Genomic DNA, 22,036 nt, shown 5'->3' with positions numbered 1-22,036 from the left:
CTCTGTCAGAAAGTGAAGAGCAAGAAGGAGCACAAGACTGCAGCTGAATTTAGAAAGTTAGAGGTGTCCTCATAGCCACATGAGATGGACAGAAGATTCCTTCCAGTAGGCGAGAGAGCAGAATACAGACAACAGATGTGAGAAAGGTCCTCATAGCTGTCAAGTTCCAGCATCCTTGTGCTGCAGAGGGGGCGGTGCCAACATGATTGATATTCACAGGGAATATAAAAGCGCCAGACTTCTACCCAACTGCTTGTCACACTGACCTGTACCATCTCTCTACTGCTCGTGGGGTTTCTGTCAACTAGTACTGGAAGGGAGCACACTCGTTGGAGAATAACATTTTATTGTGGCCATGCCAGAACCCACTAAGAAAGAGGGTAAGAGTCAACCATAGATCTTTTTCTTGTACTTTTTAATAAAGCGTGTTTCTTTTGGTATTTTCAAACAAATATCCAATTTCTTAAATAGACTGTAAAATAATAGAATCACTATGATTTAAGGAAAAGATCCTTTAGAGTAAACAGACCAGGGGGAAAGTAAAGGAAGAGTATAACCAATTGAAAAATATCTGATAATTATTGTTTATGGAGGAATATTAACTGAAATGATCAAATTATAATTTTATCATATTTTTCAAAGAATCTTTAAAGTTTAATGTAAGGGTGTTAATTGGTCATGATGAGCAGATTTCATCTCCAAGTGTATTTTCTTAGGTTCAATCACAAATTTTTCACCATGTATTTGCAGTTTGTGGGGGGCGAGAGGGGCTTGGAATGCTTTCTTAAATAGTTAATAAATTTGATCAAGGTTTCAAGAAAGAATTTGTAATAATATTTCCAGATTTGCTGTATTTTTCTCCTGGAAAGACATTTAAAATATGCAGATGCATGTATTTTTTGCTTTTATCATTTGGAGCTTTATTATGACATTCTTACGTTCTTGCATGGAAAGAAAATCTAACACCAGTGATATCTTTGAATATCACTGATAGATTGTATTCTTTATGAGCTTTATTGAAGATAATTTCACAATATGTAGATGTTTAAAAATAATTAAGCTGAAAATAGTCTTCGTTAGAAGAAATGTTTCCTCCAATAAACAGTTTCTCCTATACATAAAAAATCAATATCTAAAAACTACTAATTAATTACATAAATAGGCTGGAATTAGAAATTACTAAAATAACTAATGAAAAGCACAAATTAACAGCACAAGTATATTGAGTTTAATTTTAAATGGAGACATCTTTTAAAAATACTTTTTCATTCATATTAGTCTTCATTAGTGCTTAGTAAATCTTTATTTTTCACTTCTGTAAATAAAAGCAACAAACAAACAAACATTAGCAGGGAGCCAGGGAACATAAAAATGGTATTTAGTTTTTTTCATTTTTTAATTCTAAAAACTCCTTTAACCATTATTTCAAAGAACCCTGAAAAAGATGCTAGACTTGAATCCAAAGTTGAAATACTAACCAAATTATCAGAAGTCTTTGAAATATATTTTCTTTATGTAATTAAGTAACCAGTGTTGACAGGCTGTGGTGATCAGTTTACAGGTTGGCTTTACTTTGTGGCGGAGGGCATTGATGGATGAAGTCTTCCACCCAAAATAACCACACCAAATGCATGCATTAATATGGGAACTTAATCCTATCAGGCAGTGAGTCCAACCCCTGCTAAAGTGTCTTATTTGTCATGCAAATGATTTACATGTGTATTAAGTGTCCTTTTCATTTGATCTGTCACTTGACTAGCCTCTTCAAGGCTTATTTGGATGAAATGCATTCTATGTTTCCTGACTGAGGACGGAATATTGTTTTAATTATCCTGCATTTAGTGGATCAATTTGCATGTGTTATTTTAAAGCCCATTGGAAAATGATAAAAAAGCTGAGAAACTAATAAATAAGATGACAAGCTGTAGAGCCTATAAAGCTAATTAAATTATTTGGATTGCAGATATGATAAAGTTTTACTTTTTGTCTGACAACTCAATCTGATCCATTCTACTTTTAAAGACAATGAAATTTTAGAGTGACAAAGAAGAAAGTATATCTTCAACTTCAGCTCCCCCCGAAAAACCACGTATATATTTTGGTTATAAATCAACATACATACCAAAGTGCCTATGATCTTTTGCTATAAAAGCACTGTTGATATTCTGTGTAGGAGTTCCCCTCACCCAGCACAGTAATTTTATACTGATTCTTTGGTTAGTTTAAATTTGGATGATGGGGAGTGGGGACAAAAAGAAGGGTTTTTTTTCATTTAAAATCCTTGGAGGAAGTACAGGGATTTTTTGGTTTCCTTACCAGCAGAACTGATTTTTAAAAGATCTACACCTTGAAGAGTTTTCTTAGTGAAATCATTGCATTTTTATTGTTTACATCAGAAGAGTAAGGAGTATGGCAATTCAGGAAGTATTCTGGTCCTTGTACCTTCTCCTAACTGATTTCACTTTTACTGGGGTTGGTTTTGTTACATATGAGCATCCCTCTGAAAGACAGCCTCAAGAATAAAACATGCCACCAAACCAATTCTTCAGAGTCATTTCAAACTGTCTGCAGAAACATTCCCCCAACCAGGTTTCTCCAGCCCCTACGGGTCTTCTTACATCTCTTCCTTAGATGGGAGAACCATGCTCAGGAATAGCATGAGCACTTGCTCTAAATCTTGATAAGACACATGAGCTGGTTTGGCCCTCCTACGATCCAGGAGCACCTGACAACTCTTAAAAAGAGACTGAGTTTTCAGCATCTGAAGGTGCAGAAGATGTCTCTCTCAACTGCCTCCCAACCTGCAGTGGTCTAATTCTGGGAGATTCATGTTGGGTCCTGGGAGAGCTGGTCCTTCTAAGGAGAAGGGGGAAGAACAGGTGTACCTTTAGACCTCAAGGAGGAACTCTAATGGAAGTAATTGGTCAACGGTCCTTACTTAGACCCTTCAAAATATTCTGGATGGCTCTGTAAGCCCTTTCTGAGAAAGAAAGTATTATTTTTAAGGAGTAACCACTTCCCATTGTCCTCCTCTGCACCTTTATCATTTGTACATCTGTTCACTGGAGAACTATACTCTTGGTACTGTCAGTTCCAAAATTAAGGTCTGTCTTACACTTTAGATTGATGCAGAACCTGAGACCCAGTAAAATTAAATTGTTCTAATCAAATAGCAAGAGAAGATGTGGTAGGAAGTTTCAGATTTGTGGGAATTTCCCAGGATGTCTCATTTACATACCATCTATTAATTGAGCACTTACTATGAACTAGTCGCTGGGATTTCAGAGATGTACACAACATGGTCTATGTTCTAAAAACCCTTACAGTTAATTGCCCCTGGGTCCTACTGAGTAAAGGAATCAACTTTCACTAGAATTTTCTCTTTTCCTGTCAAAAAGTTATTTTATCAAACTAGAAATTAGATAAGTAATTTTATGAAATTAGAAATTTGCAATAGCCTTTCTTCTTTGTTTGAATCTCTAATAGTTTAAAAATACTATTAATATTATTTTTGCCTATAAATCATTTCTTCAGAATTTTATCTCTGTAGTACGTGATGATTAAAACCATAAAGCCTGGTTCTTTAATCTACTTAGACAATTGTTAACTATCAGATTCTATAGAACCTAGAAAAATTCTTTTCTAAAACACCAAGTTCGGGCCTTAACATGAATTTTACTTTTTGTTATGTGATATATCAGGCCCTATTATATTTTATGTACTTAACTTGTAGGAAAAAGGCAAGAGTTCCTCCTTGGTGCTTGTGTGTCATTCAAAAAACCTTGGGAGAGTCACTGTAACTTTCCTATCTTCCATGTAAGATTTCTTCTTGAAAACTCAATCATATGGCAAAACATAGCTCCATTGATGACCATCATTTTAAGGGGCCGTTCTGATAACTCCAGGAATCAAAGTATGGCATTGTTGTTACCGATTCTTTTGCTATATCAACATGAAATATCTATCTATTCTACCTTGGCCTATTTCAGTAGGATTAGGTGGGAACATGGGCATGGAGAATAATGTTTTCAGTCCACAGGAGTTTTTCCTTTGCTATGTCTTTTCCTTGGTCCCTAGAGATTTCATTACATTTTAATGTTCTGCTAAGCCCCAAACCTATCTGAATGCAGAGCAGCATTCATCACCTCTTACTATTTCACAGCATAACTCAAGGCTTAGTCATCATCAGAAAAGGAGACCTGGTGATGGGAAACCTTCCTCTGATATTTACTCCTTGACCTTCAGTTTCCACCTGCATCTATTTCAAACACCAAAATAAATTTGTCTTTGGAGAAGTCATCTTACATGTAGGCTATTACCTTTCCCTCAAATTGGGGAAAAGTACCTTTGTTGGAAGTAAGCAAAAGAAAGGGAGAAGAGGGAGGAGATATTTGATCGAGGGCAGCTATTTTCCTCCAAACTTCAAATGGTTCATTTAGGCCACATTGAAGATTTGGATGAAGAATAAAGAAGTTGCATGAATGAATGCCAATGTTTTTCCCCCTGAAGAAACTTTGCCAGGCTGTACTGGAGAGGCACAGTGTAGGTTTGAGCTATCTGCTGTAAGGAGGAACACGCTAGAGGGGCTTAATACTTGGCAAAATCATTCTTTTTCAGTAGCCTGCTTTTATGACTGTCCGACTGCACCTGTTAGGAAGATAAATAAAGGACTGGCCAATTCTTTCCTCTCAAGCGCCCTAAATATATCGCTTAAAAAAAACTTTGAAAAAAACAGGTCGTATCCTTGCTTCTCATCCAGTAAGTCTGAAGCAGTCTCCCCCAGGCCTTGCAAAGAGCAGGGGTAAGGGAGTTCCTGAAATGAACAAAGGTCAAGCAAGGTTAGGCTCTCTGGCTGGTTTGAGAGACCCAAGAGAAAGGAAAAAGAGAAAAACGTATAATCCTTTGTTCTCTCAATGCCTCACTTTATTTTGGCCCAAGATACGGCCTTGGAACATTTTATTTTAGGTTCCTCCTGGACACACAATTCACAGAGTTTCCTTATTCATAGCAATTTCAAAGTATCCCTTAATTTGACATGAATGTTAGAATAAACTGCCCAAGCTGAAGTTGCTTTAAAGAAATGCTTGGACACAAAAATAAATAAATAAACCATCTTTTAAAAAGCTTGAGCGAATACGAAACAATGTTTTTGAATCTTTTTGTAAACCCATATATGCTTTTTTTTTTTTTAGAGAGAGTTGTGAGAAAAGGCTGTCATGAAAGGAAATAGTGCTGTTGTTTTTACAGCCCTAGAAAGCAGTTTTGTTGTTTTTGCTTAAATTTCTTATGATTGTTTGATTTAAAATTTATTTTTCAACTCTTTATGGTCAAACAGAAGAATTTTTATTGTTGTTAATAATTACTATTTTTATCGGCACTCCTCCTTAATTAGTTTATGAAACCTATATTAAGAGACACAAGATACTCTTGGCAGTCCATGACTGTGGTAATTCTAGACCTCATCTCTAGACATACTTGTGTGTGTTAGATAATAAAGAACAGGATGAAAGCTCTAGCAATCAGAAATAAGCAGAAAACTATTAATTTCATGTGTGTACCTGCATAGATATGGCCATGTCTTTTCCTTTCTTTTTTCTTTTTTTTCCCATTTCACTTCTTGATGGGAACAGATGTCTTTTCTGGAGTCCTTAGTTAGTTCGTAATACTGCACCCTGGGGAAGCCCAATAAATACACAGAAAGGTAGTTATTGAAATACAGTGTTTTGAGTTAGGTTAATCATGAAGTAGCTATTGCTTATTCAAGAGCAGTTTTCTAAAATTTGAAAGCCTAGTGATTAAGGAAAATGAAACTGTGAAAAAGAAGAAAAGGCTTTATCACTTAATTTCCTACATGCATGCAAATTGTCTTGTAACTGGAGAGAACAGGGCATCTGTCCCCACAGCTTTTTACAAAAACAGCCCCAAAATATCAAAGTGATGATATTGTTGCACCCAGATCTCTTCTTCATGGATAGGCCCAGTTATAATTCACAAAGAGTATATTTGTTTTGGACAGCCACACAGATAGACAACAAGCCAAATTTCAGGATGTTCCCATGCAAGGGGCAGGTTATTTATGCACTTTTACATGCATTTCCAGAGTAAAGTTTTAGATTCCATCAGATCGGGTCATGAAGTGGTTGATTTGGCAAAGAAAAAGACAAGGATCATTTAATCCCATGCCTATTTTTCTCTCTAAAATTAGTTCCCAAGAAGCTAACCATAATCTGACTTTCATTATGACTTTCAAGTCTGAAATCTACTTTGATAAGACTTTTGCCTTTTTATGCTCCCTAGGAATCTTTTTATGGGCCAGTTTGGCATATCAATACAATACCTAAAATCATGTTTATTAGTATGTCAGATGTTAGATCTTATAATTTTGTTTTTGTTTTTTGAATTGCACTTTAGATATTTACAAGAACTTAGGGCTCAAATTATTCTTTTTCTCCAAAATCATCCAGTTCTTCCTCTAAATCACATCAAATCTCTTTAAAGTTCCTCAGGAATTCTTTGCTTGTAGCAGGTAATAGCTTCTTCCTTCTATAAAATTTTACGTTTTGGAGCAGAATGTTCTGCTTATAACTAAGAATCACCTAAAATTATGCAATTCTACAATTTAATTTCTCATTTTTTTAGTTACATGTCTTTAGACTTGTTCTGCATAGAGTATGTATTTTTGGTTTTTCCTCACATATATTGAGTAATAGTCATCATTAAACATAGTGACATAAACAAAGTATACTATTCACAGAACGTTCTAGACTGTTCAAATTCTAGCTGCACATGTATTGAGTTAGTTATACTTCATATGCCTCAGATTCTTCATCTGTTAAATGTGAATAGTAATAGTACCTAACTCACTTTTTTTTTTTTAATAAGAATTAAATGAGATAAATCTGGTAAAAAGCTCAGAATAAATCCTAGCATGTAATTAGAACTCAAGTCTTTTCCTTCTAAAGCAGCAAACTCAGAAATCTTGTCAGGCATAAGGCGTTAAATGTCTCACATTTAATATAAAATTTGAGGGCATTTCCGCCCTCTTATCAGTCACTGTAAGGTATGTAACAACCACTGTTCACCTCCTTACCTGTTGTTAATATTTATCATACAGTCACAGACAGCTGTGGTTATTATCATAACCATCATTGCCACCACGACGAGTATTTCCTCTTTTTAAACTTGTGGTGAAATATCTTCGCTTTCACCCATGGAGGCTCAGATCAAATTAGAGGCCTACACTTCAGAGCCTCTGTTGTGTTCCCAGTGAAATGTGTTATGTCCAGCTGGGGGTCCCCAGTTGTTAGCCAGATGGTGATAACCATTGTGGGAGCATGGCCTTTCCCACTTAGATGAAAGAGTCACCCAGCACAGTTGAACATATAACTATATCCTCCACCAAAGGTTATAAGGCTTGGGTGTTGGGGACATTAAGATTTTTCTTCCCACCCGGGGTGCTGTTGGCAGGTGGGGTCTTCCTCTGGTCTGAACATTTCTGAGATAACCACATAAAGAACTCTGCATGACCACATATGGATATGGTGGGTGATTGATTGAGTGGCTGTATTTACTGCTGTGGAATTTTATTTTTATGACCCCACCTGGCATCAGGCCTGTCTTTCCTCTATTTTTAAAAAGTCACCCAATGTGAGGCCTAGCAATAGCTTGGGGCAAGGCCTGTAAGGGATTTATTCTGATAAGCCTATAACCACAGAAGAGTGATACGATTGTAGGAATGGCCCACTCAGGAGCAGACCCCCAGGAAAGGCATACAAAGGGACTAAAGGGAGAAATCGTTAACGATTCAAATCACTTTTGCAATAACTTCCTTTTGACCTGTGCTAATTTTTTTTTTAAGTATTAATTATCTCAACCCATTTTTTTTTTTAAGAAATTCAAGTTCTTTTATTTATTTATTTATTTATTTATTTATTTATTTATGACTGTGTTGAGTCTTCGTTTCTGTGCGAGGGCTTTCTCTAGTTGTGGCAAGCGGGGGCCACTCTTCATCGTGGTGCGCGGGCCTCTCACCATCGCGGCCTCTCTTGTTGCGGAGCACAGGCTCCAGACGCGCAGGCTCAGTAATTGTGGCTCACGGGCCCAGTCGCTCCGCGGCATGTGGGATCTTCCCAGACCAGGGCTCGAACCCATGTCCCCTGCATTGGCAGGCAGATTCTCAACCACTGCGCCACCAGGGAAGCCCCGACCTGTGCTAATTTTTTAAGCTTCAATTTGAGTAAAGCTTCTTCTACACTATTGTTCACATCTATGTCACTCCCAACCCTCATTTGATTCTTACTTTAAGACATGGCAAGAATAATGATAAACAGACTAGTCATCAGATCTTAGCAAAAGGTCTCATTTTTATCCAGCTCCACGTTAAGAGTGAGAAGCTATTTGTTGCTGTGTAATAATAACCAGATTTTAATCTTCCTGTGTGGAATGACATCTTAAGTTAAAAACATGTATAATTAGGACGATGGAAGAACAAATTGACTAGGGAAGGGAAAAAACCCTGTGGATTCAGGGAATTTCCATCAAGCTAAATAATGAGTCATTGAAAATTTACATACTTGATGCACGATTAGACTCCACCTATTCAGAGCCTTAGAATATAGTCTTGGGTGATATCTGGCCACGGTAAATAAATATGGATTAAACTGATTGAATCAAATTCTGAATAGCTGGATTCGATGGATAGCTAATAGTTCATTTTGTTCTTGAACCTTATTATTTCAACCAATTTGGTTATCAACATGCCTAAAATGTAATATATTACTTCTTATTTTGAAAAACAAAGTACAGTGGATATAATTTAACTTTGTCATCAATTATAGATATCTGTTATCTTACCACATGATATCCTGAGAGCTCAGATTATTTGCCTTTTTGTTAATGGGCCCACATTGATTTGTATTTTGAATTTGTGTCCAACTTTTGACAGCTTTCTTGTTTCATCCCTTGCCAGGAGGCTGCTGTCTTCTTTAATTACTCTTACCAGTCAGTATGTGAAGCTGCCCCCTTCTCCTCCCTCTGCTGTTTGCTTTGGATCCCAGCCAGGTCAATAATCTGGCTGAGTAGGGCTGCCCTGCAGAGCACTGTATTTAAGGAGGCACTCATTCTCAGCGTCGTGCAAATGCAAGGTCCGCATCTGAGTGTCAGCGCCTCCTTAAGTGTTGCTCCCTGGGCACCTGGCTCGCCTCACCCTAGTTCCAGTTCCAGGGCTGGGGACCTGGGGTGGGGGTGGGGGGGCTTCTCTTGGGAGTAAAGCATTTGAGCTCTTAGTGTACCAAGTAGGAGGAGCTTGAGACAACTCATTTTGCTCTTCAGAAGCCCTTATAATTTGCTGGTCAGCAGCTGTTATGTGGATAAGTGAGGTTGCTAGATAGCTGAATTCTAAATAGGGGACGTGGTACTAGACAATATTACCCTTTTGTTCCTATTATTATGCACATCGGAAAATAAGTTACTGCCCTCCAAATCAGTTTATGGCTTTTATTTTGATTACTTCATTCATTTTATTAAGCAAGGCTACAGATTTTTCCTAAATGACGCATATGACATGAGTTTTTTTTTTAAGTGTACACACACAAAATAATTTTTTAAGAAGATTTACCATAAATTCTCAATGATTCTCAAATTTTTGGTCTCAAATCCATTGGCATTCAATAATTACTGAGGAAACTAAAAAGCATTTGTTTCTGTGCATTCTATCCTTCAATATTTACTGCATTTGAAATTAAAATTGATAAACTTTTAAAACTTAAGAGTACAAAGCACATGTTCTATTCGCTGTCGGAGTGTTGGTGTCATCACACATTATATATCCTCTGGAAAACTCCATGGGCTGTTTGTGAGAGAATGTGAGTGAAAAAGGCATATAATGTCTTAGCATTATTATGAAAATAGTTTTGACCTCTTGGACTCCCCAAAAGGGCCTCAGGGGCTCTTGGGGATCCCAGACCATACTTTGAGAATCTCTGTGTATAATTCCCCCTTAAATCCCAAGGTGTAAAATATCCAGACCTGTAGGCTATAATGAATAGAACAAAATAAGTATATAACCGTGAAAACATTAAATTACACATTAATTTATGTCCAAAAATCTTTACCTCTGATGCATAAACAATGTAAACAATATGGCCAGTATAAATGCGCTGCCACTTGTGTTTGCTAATTTTTTTGGTGAAACTTATGATTCATATAATCAAAACTTCTGTAAATGTTATGAATGTCCCCTTGCAGACAATATTTTACATTAAAGCAGTTTCCATTGTGCTGTTATCTAGGCATATGAGAGATAGGCCGTGACATGTACACAGTGCCAGACCTCACTATCAACAGGGGATACACCTGACAGTGTTTATTGCATATTTAATCTAAAAGGGAGGATAACTTGCTATATTACCAAAAGTAACAAAACAAAGGTTGGCCAGATAAAACCTTATTCACCGTGATTTCACAATACATAAAGCATTCACATATTTTATTTCAAACCAAGAACTTGAGAATAAGAAATAATAATTAGTAATAACATAAAATTTTCTCCTGTACCCCAGATTACCAAAGGATAGTTATAGTGTTTGTTTTATCCCAAAAAAAGTGACAAAAAGAAAGCCACACATACATATACACAAAGATGTATAATCCTACCACTCAATGATAACAACTGTTATTATGTTCTTATCTTTTCTATGCCTATATAACATATTCATATGATGTAATTATGCTCTCTGTGCTATTAAATGGCTAAACTGAATTGCACATGAGGGCCCGTAAAATAATTTTAAGTAAGTCAAGCAACGTATTATTTGAGCAAGTGAGCCCATGGGAAGGAGAGAACTCGGTTAATCATATCATTTCGGTGTACAGACACAGAGGGAGAGGCAGGTTCATGCCTCCTAAAATTAAAAATTTTTTTCCCTTTGGAACTTCCCTGGTGGTGCAGTGGTTAAGAATCCACCTGCCAATGCAGGGGACACAGCTTCCAGCCCTGGTCCAGGAAGATCCCACATGCCGCGGAGCAACTAAGCCCGTGCGCCACAACTACTGAGCCTGTGCTCTAGAGCCCGCGAGCCACAACTACTGAGCCCATGTGCCACAACTATTGAAGCCCGCGCGCCTAGAGCCCGTGCTCCACAACAAGAGAAGCCACCGCCATGAGAAGCCCACGCACCGCAAGGAAGAGTAGCCCCCGCTCGCTGCAACTAGAGAAAGCCCGCATGCAGCAATGAAGACCCAATGCAGCCAAAAATAAATAAATTAATTAATTTAAAAAAAATCGTTAATTATAAAAAACAATAAAATAAAAAAATAAAAAAATTTCCCCTTTAATTTACTGACGATGGGACACTTGATTATGGAAAATAGAAATGGACGGCATTGGAGGGAGCCAACCATTTATGGAGTGACCGGGTTCCTGGTCTTTCAGCAAAGCACGAAGTCCACTTATGGGCTGTCTATTTAATAGCGGCCACCAGTGCCCGTCAATTAGAATGCCCTGGCACTCACCGTGCAGGCCTACCATTGGTGGCATACCTGCGCTTTTTACAGTAGGTGGTCATAGGAAAAATCCACCATAAATAGATCAAGCCCTTTGAAAGCACGTCAGCGTTGCAGAGGGAAAGAAAGTCTATATCTGCGAATTAGAAAAGATCAAAGCACAGCCGCCCTTGCTGAAGTAGGAAGGAGTTAGCTTTAGTTGCTGGTTCAGAATCTGGTTAATTTTATGTTGTCCATGAAAATATTTCCTTGGTCTTCATTTTTCAAAGTATCCTGGTTTCTTTTTTTTATTATTATCATTCATAAAAAGTTTAAAAACAACAACTTACATAACCCTGCTTCTTGAGTCCATCCTGTTGGTCTGTTTTCCAATAGTGACGATGGGTGAGGACGGATGAGGGGGACAAGAAGGTAACTTTATTCACCTGGCAGAAAAGTCCCATGGAATTTGCCCTGTGGTGTTTGAATAAGCAGGAGTATAGCAGGACCTCACCCCAATAGATACCTGTTAGCTCAAAATCTCAAGCTTTAGAGAGCTTCCCAAGGCCTTGTGCTTCCTGACAGCTACAACATGGCGAAACTAGGGGACAATGGAGTTGGCGTGGTTGGCTGAGGGTTTTTGCTAAGACATCAAGCCCAGATTTTGAAAAAGGAGAATCCTTAGAAAAGCAAGTGGTGTTTTGTGTTTTTTTTTTTAACTTTTTTTGGGTTTATTTATTTAATTAATTTATTTATGGCTGTGTTGGGTCTTCGTTTCTGTGCGAGGGCTTTCTCTAGTTGCGGCAAGCGGGGGCCACTCTTCATCGCGGTGCGCGGGCCTCTCACTATCGCGGCCTCTCTTGTTGCGGAGCACAGGCTCCAGACACGTAAGCTCAGTAACTGTGGCTCACGGGCCCAGTTGCTCCGCGGCATGTGGGATCTTCCCAGACCAGGGCTCGAACCCGTGTCCCCTGCATTGGCAGGCAGACTCTCAACCACTGCGCCACCAGGGAAGCCCCGCAAGTGGTGTTTTGAGGGCCAAAACTCTAGTCCGAATTGCTCTCCCAAAATGGAAGGCGTGCTGACAATAAGAAGAAATCTAAATGATAGGGTTGGGTGAGTGCCTGGGAGCGGTCAGCCAGCAGGAGGGTTACCAATGGATGACATAGTGTTCCCTGTGGGTAAGGCAGACGAAGAAAGCTGCCCTCGGAGTGCCAGGGGGCGGTTCTTGATTTCTTGGCAGCGAGCAGAAGGGGCTTTTGTGCGGGTAGGAACAGCCTGCCAGTCAACTATATTTACAGAGCACCTGCTGTGCAGAATTTGAAAAGGAGGAGGAGACAGGCCTTGTCCTCAAGAAGCTTGTGATCAAAGAGAGAAGAGAAGTTCCCATGTACTGTGAACCCATTACCTTTCACAGTCATATTTCGAATGGGAGAGGATTTGATGACCTTGAAGGCACAGTCTGAGCATTCTTATTCAAAGTATGGGTCGTGGGCCAGCAGCATCACCAAGGAGCCTGTTAAAAATGCAGAATCTGGAACCCCGCTGCAGACCCCCAGAGTCGGAACCTGCACTGGACCAAATCCCTAGGGGATTCGTATGCCCATAGCAGTTTCAGAAGCACAAGAGGGGCTGTGGAGGTGCTGAGTCTCAAATGTTTTGAGAGAGAAAAGCCACCTGGCTTGGTAACTAAACTGATAGAAAAAGGTAGTTAATTTACCTGAGATTCTTTTTTTTTTTTTTTTTTAATATTTATTTATTTATCTGGCCGCACCGGGTCTTAGTTGTGGCATGCAGGATCTTTGGTGTCATGTGTGGACTCTTAGTTGCGGCATGTGGGATCCAGCTCCCTGACCAGGGATCAAACCCCGGCACTCTTCCTTGGGAGCCCGGAACCTTAGCCACTGGACCACCAGGGAAGTCCCTACCTGTGAGATTCTTAGACACAAGCATCTCATCTTAGCCAACTTTATAAACCCCGCCCTTGTTAAATTCATAATGAGGCTCAATGAATTCTGGTTGCGTGGGTGCTTCTTCTACAGTCCCTATTCAGTGGGGTACACTGGAAATTGTTGTGAATGAATTATTGTTATAGAGGCAGCTCATGGATTTGGGGAACATGCAAATGATTCTTAGAGGCGTGGGCAAAGCTGGGCATGACAGAGCCTGTCAGAGACAAACATGAGTAAGAGAGATGCATGAACAGTTATTTTAAGGCAAAAGTGGGGAATAGCTCAAGGCCCTGAGACTTACCCACAATGATTCATTTTCAGTCTTAAGTCATGTGCTGCTTGGCCTTCTCCACTCCTGGTCCCCCGTCTCTCCAGATTTAGAACAGCTGGAATTCTTTGTCTCAACTGCCTTGAAGTCTATTGAGAGTTCATCTTCTTATTCTTTCTGTCCCACCAGGACTGATTGATCAGTTTATTTATATTGCACAAACTCTATAATGCATGTAGAACTCATCAAAATAATAAGTATTACCATTTTACAGTAGGAGAGTGAGGGCCCTCCCTCCTCTGTTCATTTCCCAGATGCTTCCTCAGCCCCCACCCCAATTCCAAACATGTTCTAACATGATGCAGCCCACAGACCTAGAAATAAGGCAAATTCCAGCAGGTAGCATGTGAGGAAAGACTTGAGTGTCATTCTCCCAGGTTATGTCACAGTAAAATCATGATCATAATGATGAGAACCATGAAAAGAGAGAGAAAGCATATCTGATGTTTACCACATTCCCTGCCCCTGCAGGAACTCCTTCATTCCTGCCAACAAACCTTGAGATAGGTTTTGCTATTATTTCTATTACATAGATGAGGAAATTGAGGCATATTCCACTCCCCATTCCATAGGGCAACATCCAAATGAGGCTCTGTGGCCATGACAATCAGACCAATCGATTCAGCAGGGAAAAATGCAGGAAAATCTCTGAAAAGCCCATCAGCCCACTTCTGCCTCCACAAGGGTGAGCAGCTGAGAAGGGAAATGCAGCCCCAACCTGCAGAGGCCAGATGCTGACTCTAGCCAACCTGGGGCAGAGCCTGGTTCCACCCTTCATGGGCGGTGGGACCCCGCAGGGCCTCAGTTCCCATCTGCAAAGTGGGGATAGTGATAGTACTGACTGCATAGCATTGTAAGGATTGTAAGAACTAACGTATACTAGGTCGTGCATGCAGTGGGTGCCCATACATGGCTGTTATTTATTTATTCCTTCACTGGCTGTCAAATAATGGGGATTCTATGATTTTAAGAACGAAAAGTTGTGGCTCTGCCTATTCACCAGGGAGGCATGCATTTGCCTACTTCTATTTGTCACAGCTATCCTAAAAATGCACCAGCATTAATATCCTATCGTGTTTCTGTAGTTCTGACTATCTGATACAGTTGGCTGTTAGTGATGGATGTTCTGTGGATTTGTTGGAAGTGGAACTAAGCCGTTTAAATTCTCATTTTGGTCTGATTTGTTACATAGAACACTGGGGCTATAGACACCATGGAAATGAAGAATTCACATTCAGGGCACTTTTACAGTTTCAGTGTCCAGCAAGGTTCTCTTTTATTTATTTGATTAGAATTCACCCTTGGCCTTTTTTCCAAAACAGTATTTTAAGCAACCTCAGCTTCCCTTACAAAATGAGCCTTCGTTTCCAAAGATGCTGAGAAAGAATAGCCAATTTGATAGCTCACACACAGACACCAAAGAAACCCTTCTTAATTCTTTTTTATCAATTCATTTTGCATTTAATATGGTTTCAGCAATTAGAGGAGGTACCAGGGAGACAGGAAAGGAATGAAAGGCCTGTGTTTTTGTTTAGTTGGGAGGGACAAGAAACACAAATATATGGCGACAACTGGAAAATACTTTTAAAATAATTAGGAAATAAATAGTGTATCATGAGGTGGTCCAGAATGCCTCCAGAATAAAGGAGGGGAACAGAATGGAATAATCAGCTCTGAGAGTCTTAAGAGAAATGTCAAAAAGACAGACCAAGATTGCCAAAGAATAATAATGGTAATAGTTATTGCTGTAAATTATAGAGCTCTATCTACACGCCAGGAACTGTGCTATGCATTTTACATAGGATTAGCACCCTAAGAGGTCATTTATCTTATTATCCTTATTTCACAGATGAGGACACCAAGATTGACAGAGATTAAGGAATTGTTCCCAATTACACAACTCGTAAGGCGTAGTGTCAGGATTTGAACCTAGATCTGTCTGACACAGTCACATGTAGAGGAAAAACCGAAGGTCTGTTGGGGAGAAGATCACCACCCTTCTCAGTGGCAGGAAGGTCAGAAGGTGAAAAGAGAAACCAAGTCTAGAACAGCGGCCACTGGGGTCACTAAGAAGAGGGAGAGGCAGGAGGTGCCTGCCAACAATGGCTTTGACCCTTAACCTGGAGAGTGTGGACCTAACCTAGTAGGTAATAGGGACCCTCTTGGGTAGAATAACAGGATGAAACACAGTGGTAGCATAAGTAAACCTGCAGCTGTGGGAAAAGAGACTGGAAGGCAGAGAAACTTGTCTTAAAGGGAGCAAGGAAGATGTCCATGGGCATTGGATGACAATGGCCAAGTCCAAAAGAGTGTCAAAGAAATAGGCTCCTCGCTCTCGGTATTCTGATACCTGTGTGTAGCCCCAGCTCACCCAAAGCCAAGAGGTCAATATTAGATTTCCATTGTTGCACTCAAATCTCTGAAAATAAAATGCTTTGACAGAGGGTTTCGTCTCCTGGTTGACACTGGCAGGAAAGATCCTTTCATGACGTGGCAAAGAAACGAAAGTGTTTCTGGTGTGCCACCTGTGGGACACTTGTGCTATCACCGTATCTTCAAACCACATCACATTGACCACATTATCTTCTGCCTGTCTGTAAGGTGATATGTCTTTTCTCCTTCGGTTAGATTTCCACCCCCCGTCATTAGTAAATCGTAATATACTTGTTTAAGATCATCTGAATGAAAATACAGTAATCATGTATTTTTAAACAATAAATTGGAATTTGTCCCCAGCACAAACAATTAGTGATGAAAGAAGACATTGCTGTTTCCTGGCAGCCCTGCATCACTCCTCTCCTGATTGCTATTGCAGGGCAGGCTACTCCTTCTTCTGTCTCCTCCCAGCCTGCCTAGACTAAAACGGGGCACTTGGCCTGCCCAGTGATGACTCTCAGGCCAAACTACTTGTTGTGAGGTATTGTCCTCTTTCCTTGGAAAGAGCCACTTGTGGAAAAAATGTGGAAAATCCTGGATCTGGACAAAGATAAAGCTCCTGGGATCCCACAGTGTGTCTATACTACAAAAACTTTTCTTTGATATTTATTTCTCAAACAGAAAATCATTTTTAAAAAGGTCACCTTCAATAACTGCCTCTTCCTGCCCTGGAGTAGTAGCAGCTGGCTCACATGCCCATCACTAATTCCCTGTTCTGGGCATCCATGGGGATTCAGCAGGGGAAATTCTATGCCCGTTGGTCATAGGATATGCTTTTAGCTACTTGGACATAGTATATTCTTTAAAAGAAGTTTCTTTCACAGACTTTACCACCAGACTGCTCTATAATCCTGGATCTCCAAAGCCTAGGATAAAAACCTCAAAACCAGAGCTCGGAAACCTTTGGATAAGTGTAGGTGAAAATCTGCTCCAGGCATACAAACTTCCAGAAATTACTGTGAAGGAGGGGGGTTGATTCTGTTTCCCAGAACAGAATAGTGGTTCTGAACAGTGATTTGCCTTGTAATAAAAGGAAACGCTGCAAAGCCAGAGGACTTTGGTCTCATCATCATTCAGAAAGTATGTCTCACGAGGGCAGGATGGTGTCAGAGATGCTGCAGTGTCCTTGCACTCTGGGGAAAGTGGGGTCTCATTTACAGAGCACCTTAGGCTCTAAGGGACGTGCTGGGTACTCACAGTGTCTCATTTCGTCCTCACAGCAACCCTATGCATATGAGATAGGTGTTGTGTCCATTTTTCCAGAGAAGGGAAACAGGCTCAATGCCATTAAGTGCCCCGCCTGCTGCCTGAGGGGATAACTAAGTGGAAGGACGTCTGGATGCCCATTTTACCTGCGCTCTGTCCGTCACTAAACGCTGCCCCTCCTGGAAGTCTACATATCTTCAAACCACATTTAGATCCTCACCTCACACCATACACCAAAAGACAGTGTGTCTTGAGTTGATGCTTTTCTTCTCGTCAGGCCAGAGAAGATGGCTGCCTGGAGTTGAGCAGAGCCTGGGGCTGTGGAAAATATCTTTTCTCAGGATAAATGAGACTAACACTTCCATTACTCTTTTCATTTCCAGAAAATGAAGTGCTGGCCCCAGCACCAGCTCCACCCCGGGAAGGTGAGTAAAAACATGGCCTTATATGTTTGGGCCGCAAATACAGAACATCCATCCCAGCATGAGTTGGCCTCCATTGAGGCTGTGAACTTTAACCCAACTCCCATGGAGAAGTTGGATGACCACAGTTCTTATAGGTTTGTAATAATAACCATACCTTGTGTTTATATAACTTTCTTATGTTAATCTGACTTGGATGGCATGTCATATACTTATAAAACCTTTGAAGTTATGCCAAAGTTGTTGTTACGCCCATGCTTTAGCATTGTGCAGACTGAGTCTCCAAGGGGCCGAAGGATTCACAGTGATTTTTCACACATAACTAAAGGCAAACAAAGCCCACATCTTTCTTGTGAGAGTGGGGTGATCCTACCTCAGACCTGGAAGATGAGCGGCCCTTTCCTTACTTGAACTATGTCACCATCAAGCACCTCCAGAAACTCCTAGGGGAGTTTCCAGGAAGGCTTGGTGGCCTCCAAGGCTCAACATCAGCGACAACTTCTCCAGTCCTTGTACCCTGTTGTCCAGCAGGGGGCAACAAAAAAGCAAGCAATAAAGAGTTCCAGTGAACTCCTTGGCAGGTAGAGGTAGTGCCCAGCAACACAACAGGTAAAGCCTGCTTTTATATCCACCAACACCTAAGGAAGAGAACAGGATTAGAAGAATGGCAAGCCCAGGACTTCCCTGGTGGTGCAGTGGTTAAGAATCTGCCTGCCAATGCAGGGGACACGGGTATGAGCCCTGGTCCGGGAAGATCCCACATGCCACGGAACAACTAATCCCCGTGCGCCACAACTACTGAGCCTGCGCTCTAGAGCCTGCGAACCACAGCTACTGAGCCCGCGTGCCACAACTACTGAAGCCTGCGTGCTGTAGGGTCCATGTGCCGCAACTACTGAGCCCGCGTGATGCAACTACTGAAGCCCACGTGCCTAGAGCCCGTGCTCTGCAACAAGAGAAGCCACCGCAATGAGAAGCCCACACACCGCAACGAAGAGCAGCCCCTGCTCGCCGCAACTAGAGAAAGCCTGCATGCAGCAAAGAAGACCCAATGCAGCCAAAAATTTAAAAAAAAGAATGGCAAGCTGAAGTGGAATCTCCAGAACCATTTGTCTGCTCAGCCGCCCGGGTGGGGGCAACCAAAATTATATGCATTTTCCCATGAGGGCACCAACGTGCCCTCCCTCATCACTCTTCCTCCTAAACAAGATGAGAAACTGGCATCCATTCAAGTATTATTCACAGGATATTTACCATGTGTACACCTCTACCCTAACCCTTCAGAAGGTTACAGAACTACCTATCAAATACTTATTGATAGCTAGATGCAAACGTACTCTACCAGATGTAGTCGAGGAATTCTAAGTAGGAAATATTTCCCTGTATTCAGTTTGCTTACAGCCAAGTAGGAAATGAAATACAGCCCAGAGAACAATTAAGTAAGATACAAACACAATACTGAAACATCAGACATTACTGTAAGAACCTCACAAGGCAGTATGTGACTTAATGCAGGTTAGTTGAATTGACAATGTGGTGTGAAGCCAAGGGCTAGGAGGTCACCATAGACCAGTCCAGCCTGGGTGAAAGCAGGAATTGAATAAGGCCTCAGTTGCTGGTATTTTTGCATGGAAATTTATAAGAGGGTATGACGCTCTTCTGCTTTAGAGATTATTTCCGGGAGGGCAGTTTGAGAAATCTAACTGCTCAGAGGAATCCCCTCCGTCCAGCTAAGAATACTAGATTCACACACTCAAAATCCTTACATAGTAAAGAAGAGTACTGCTACGTGTTAAAATAAATGAAACAGGGTCAGTGCCATGTTCGTTCAAACAGGGACAAGTTCAAGTTTAGTTTTCTTTCAAACCCATGTAAGATGTGTGACATTCTTCTTAGGAACTTCTTCTTTGATGTGTTTTCTCCTTGCACATACAGATTTATTTTTTGCCAGCACTGAAGACACTGAGAACCTGCAGGCCATTACTGACATAACCTTTCCCTTCTGCTCTTCAGATCAGCAGCTGTCACTGGGCCACTATAAAGTTTCCCTTGTTACGCCGCGTTTCATATTCATTATACAATACTGACCTCCTGTTCCTAAAACAAGTCTCCTTCCAAAGTCTACTAAAATTATCCATATTAGTTAATTAAGATTCAGATGTCAGGGTTTCCCTGGTGGTGCAGTGGTTAAGAATCTGCCTGCCAATGCAGGGGACACGGATTCGAGCCCCAGTCCAAGAAGATCCCACATGCCGCGGAGCAACTAAGCCCATGCGCCACAACTGCTGAGCCTGCACTCTAGAGCTGGTGAGCCACAACTACTGAAGCCTGCGTGCCACAACTACTGAAGCCCGTGCGGCTAGAGCCCACGCACCGCAACAAGAGAAGCCACCGCAATGAGAAGCCCGCGCACCCAAAGAAAAGTAGCCCTCGCTCACCGCAACTAGAGAAAAGCCCATGTGCAGCAATGAAGACCCAACGCAGCCAAAAATAAAATAAATAAATTTATATATAAAAAAACTTAAAAAAAAAGATTCAGATGTCAATTCATTGATCAAAAAAAAAAAAGGAGGCATTTATTGTTGAAACAATTCTTGTCTTATATATACCACAAGTCAGACACCATTTGCAGGTATCTAAACTATAATATGATTCTAAATAGAGAGAGATGCAAACCAGAGGGTCTCAACTGATATAATCTGATGTTCCTGCTCTTGTATTGCATTTATTGCCACTTAAATTCATCAAGAAGATTAATATGTGAATCAAATATTTTCTTTCAAACTACTGTACAATTGCAGATTTTATATGCTGGCTCTTTACTATATTGTCTATAAATCCAAACTATTGGAGCCATTAGATGGATCAAACTTCTTTAAAAAGTCTGTCCCTCGTTGGGGTCTAAAATGAAGTGACCCTCATTTTACACTCATTCCATACCAGCATATTACAATATAACATGGTCCCAGCATCGCTCAGCTATTTTAACAAAATCTGTATTGCATATTTCTATGTATACTTTTTTTCCAACATGATCAGATTTATTAACTGATTTTATTAGAAGTTTAATGTAACTCTGTATTATCATTCCCAAATTCATAATTCATATATAGCATAAGAAATGAGTATGTAGCATCATTTATGCTCTGTTCTGTTGTCATTAATTTCTTCTCTCTCCACCTCCACCCTGTTGCTCATCACACAATAAAATGCTTTCTTTAAGATACTTTTAAAAATGTGTTTGGGGCTTCCCTGGTGGCGCAGTGGTTGAGAATCTGCCTGCTAATGCAGGGGACACGGGTTCGAGCCCTGGTCTGGGAAGATCCCACATGCCGCGGAGCAACTGGGCCTGTGAGCCACAACTACTGAGCCTGCGCGTCTGGAGCCTGTGCTCCGCAACAAAAGAGGCCACGATAGTGAGAGGCCCGCGCACTGCGATGAAGAGTGGCCCCCACTTGCCACAACTAGAGAAAGCCCTCGCACAGAAACGAAGACCCAACACAGCCAAAAATAAAAATTAATTAATTAATTAATTAATTTTTAAAAAATGTGTTTGTACTTTCTACACAGCACCAAATAAAGAGAGGGAGGCCAGAACTTCAATAGCAAAAGGTGAGTTGGAGGGATGGAGAGTGAGGCCGAATTCAACAAAATTAGAAGCAGAAACAGCTCAGTAATGATTACCATGGAGGCCCCATAGAATTTGTCCTTATTAGTTAACTGAGATTCAGATGTCTATTCATCAATTTTAAAAAAAGAGAGAATTCATGGTTGAAATAATTCTTTTCTTACATACATCACAAGTCAGCCACTATTTGCTGGTATCTAAATTAATATGATTCTAAACAGAGAGATTCAAACCAGAGGGTCTCAACTGACAAAATGTGATGTTATTACTCTTGTATTGCATTTATTGCCACTCAACTCAACCGAGATTACTATGTACACCCAAATATTTTCTTTGAAACTACTGTACAATTGCAGATTTTATACCCTGGCTCTTTAATATTATCTAGACGTCCAAACTATTGGACCTCAAATTTCCATAAGAAGTTGTCCCTTGGGCTTCCCTGGTGGCGCAGTGGTTGGGGGTCCGCCTGCCAATGCAGGGGACACGGGTTCAAGCCCTGGTCCAGGAAGATCCCACATGCCGCGGAGCAACTAAGCCCGTGCACCACAACTACTGAGCCTGCGCTCTAGGGCCCATGAGC

At 40.6% G+C, this 22,036-nt stretch overlaps 1 protein-coding gene across 14 annotated transcripts in view; it reads left to right on the top strand.

Annotated features, from left to right (window-relative positions):
• The first annotated feature begins 267 nt into the window (after positions 1–267).
• MYBPC1 (myosin binding protein C1) overlaps positions 268–22,036 on the top strand; it is a 94,733-nt gene continuing 72,964 nt past the window's right edge. For all 14 annotated transcript variants that reach the window (XM_057557117.1, XM_057557113.1, XM_007165803.3 and 11 more), the window contains exons 1-2: positions 268–380; positions 17,787–17,828. In XM_057557117.1, coding sequence (XP_057413100.1) covers positions 356–380; positions 17,787–17,828 — 67 coding nt within the window. In that variant the 5' untranslated portion in view covers positions 268–355. The remainder of the gene's footprint in view (positions 381–17,786; positions 17,829–22,036) is intronic.

The sequence above is a fragment of the Balaenoptera acutorostrata genome, chromosome 11, assembly GCF_949987535.1.
Source record: "Balaenoptera acutorostrata chromosome 11, mBalAcu1.1, whole genome shotgun sequence".
In the NCBI taxonomy this organism is placed as follows: Eukaryota; Metazoa; Chordata; class Mammalia; order Artiodactyla; family Balaenopteridae; genus Balaenoptera; species Balaenoptera acutorostrata.
Note: the sequence above shows the minus strand (reverse complement) of the source record. Positions and strands in the feature narration are given on the sequence as shown.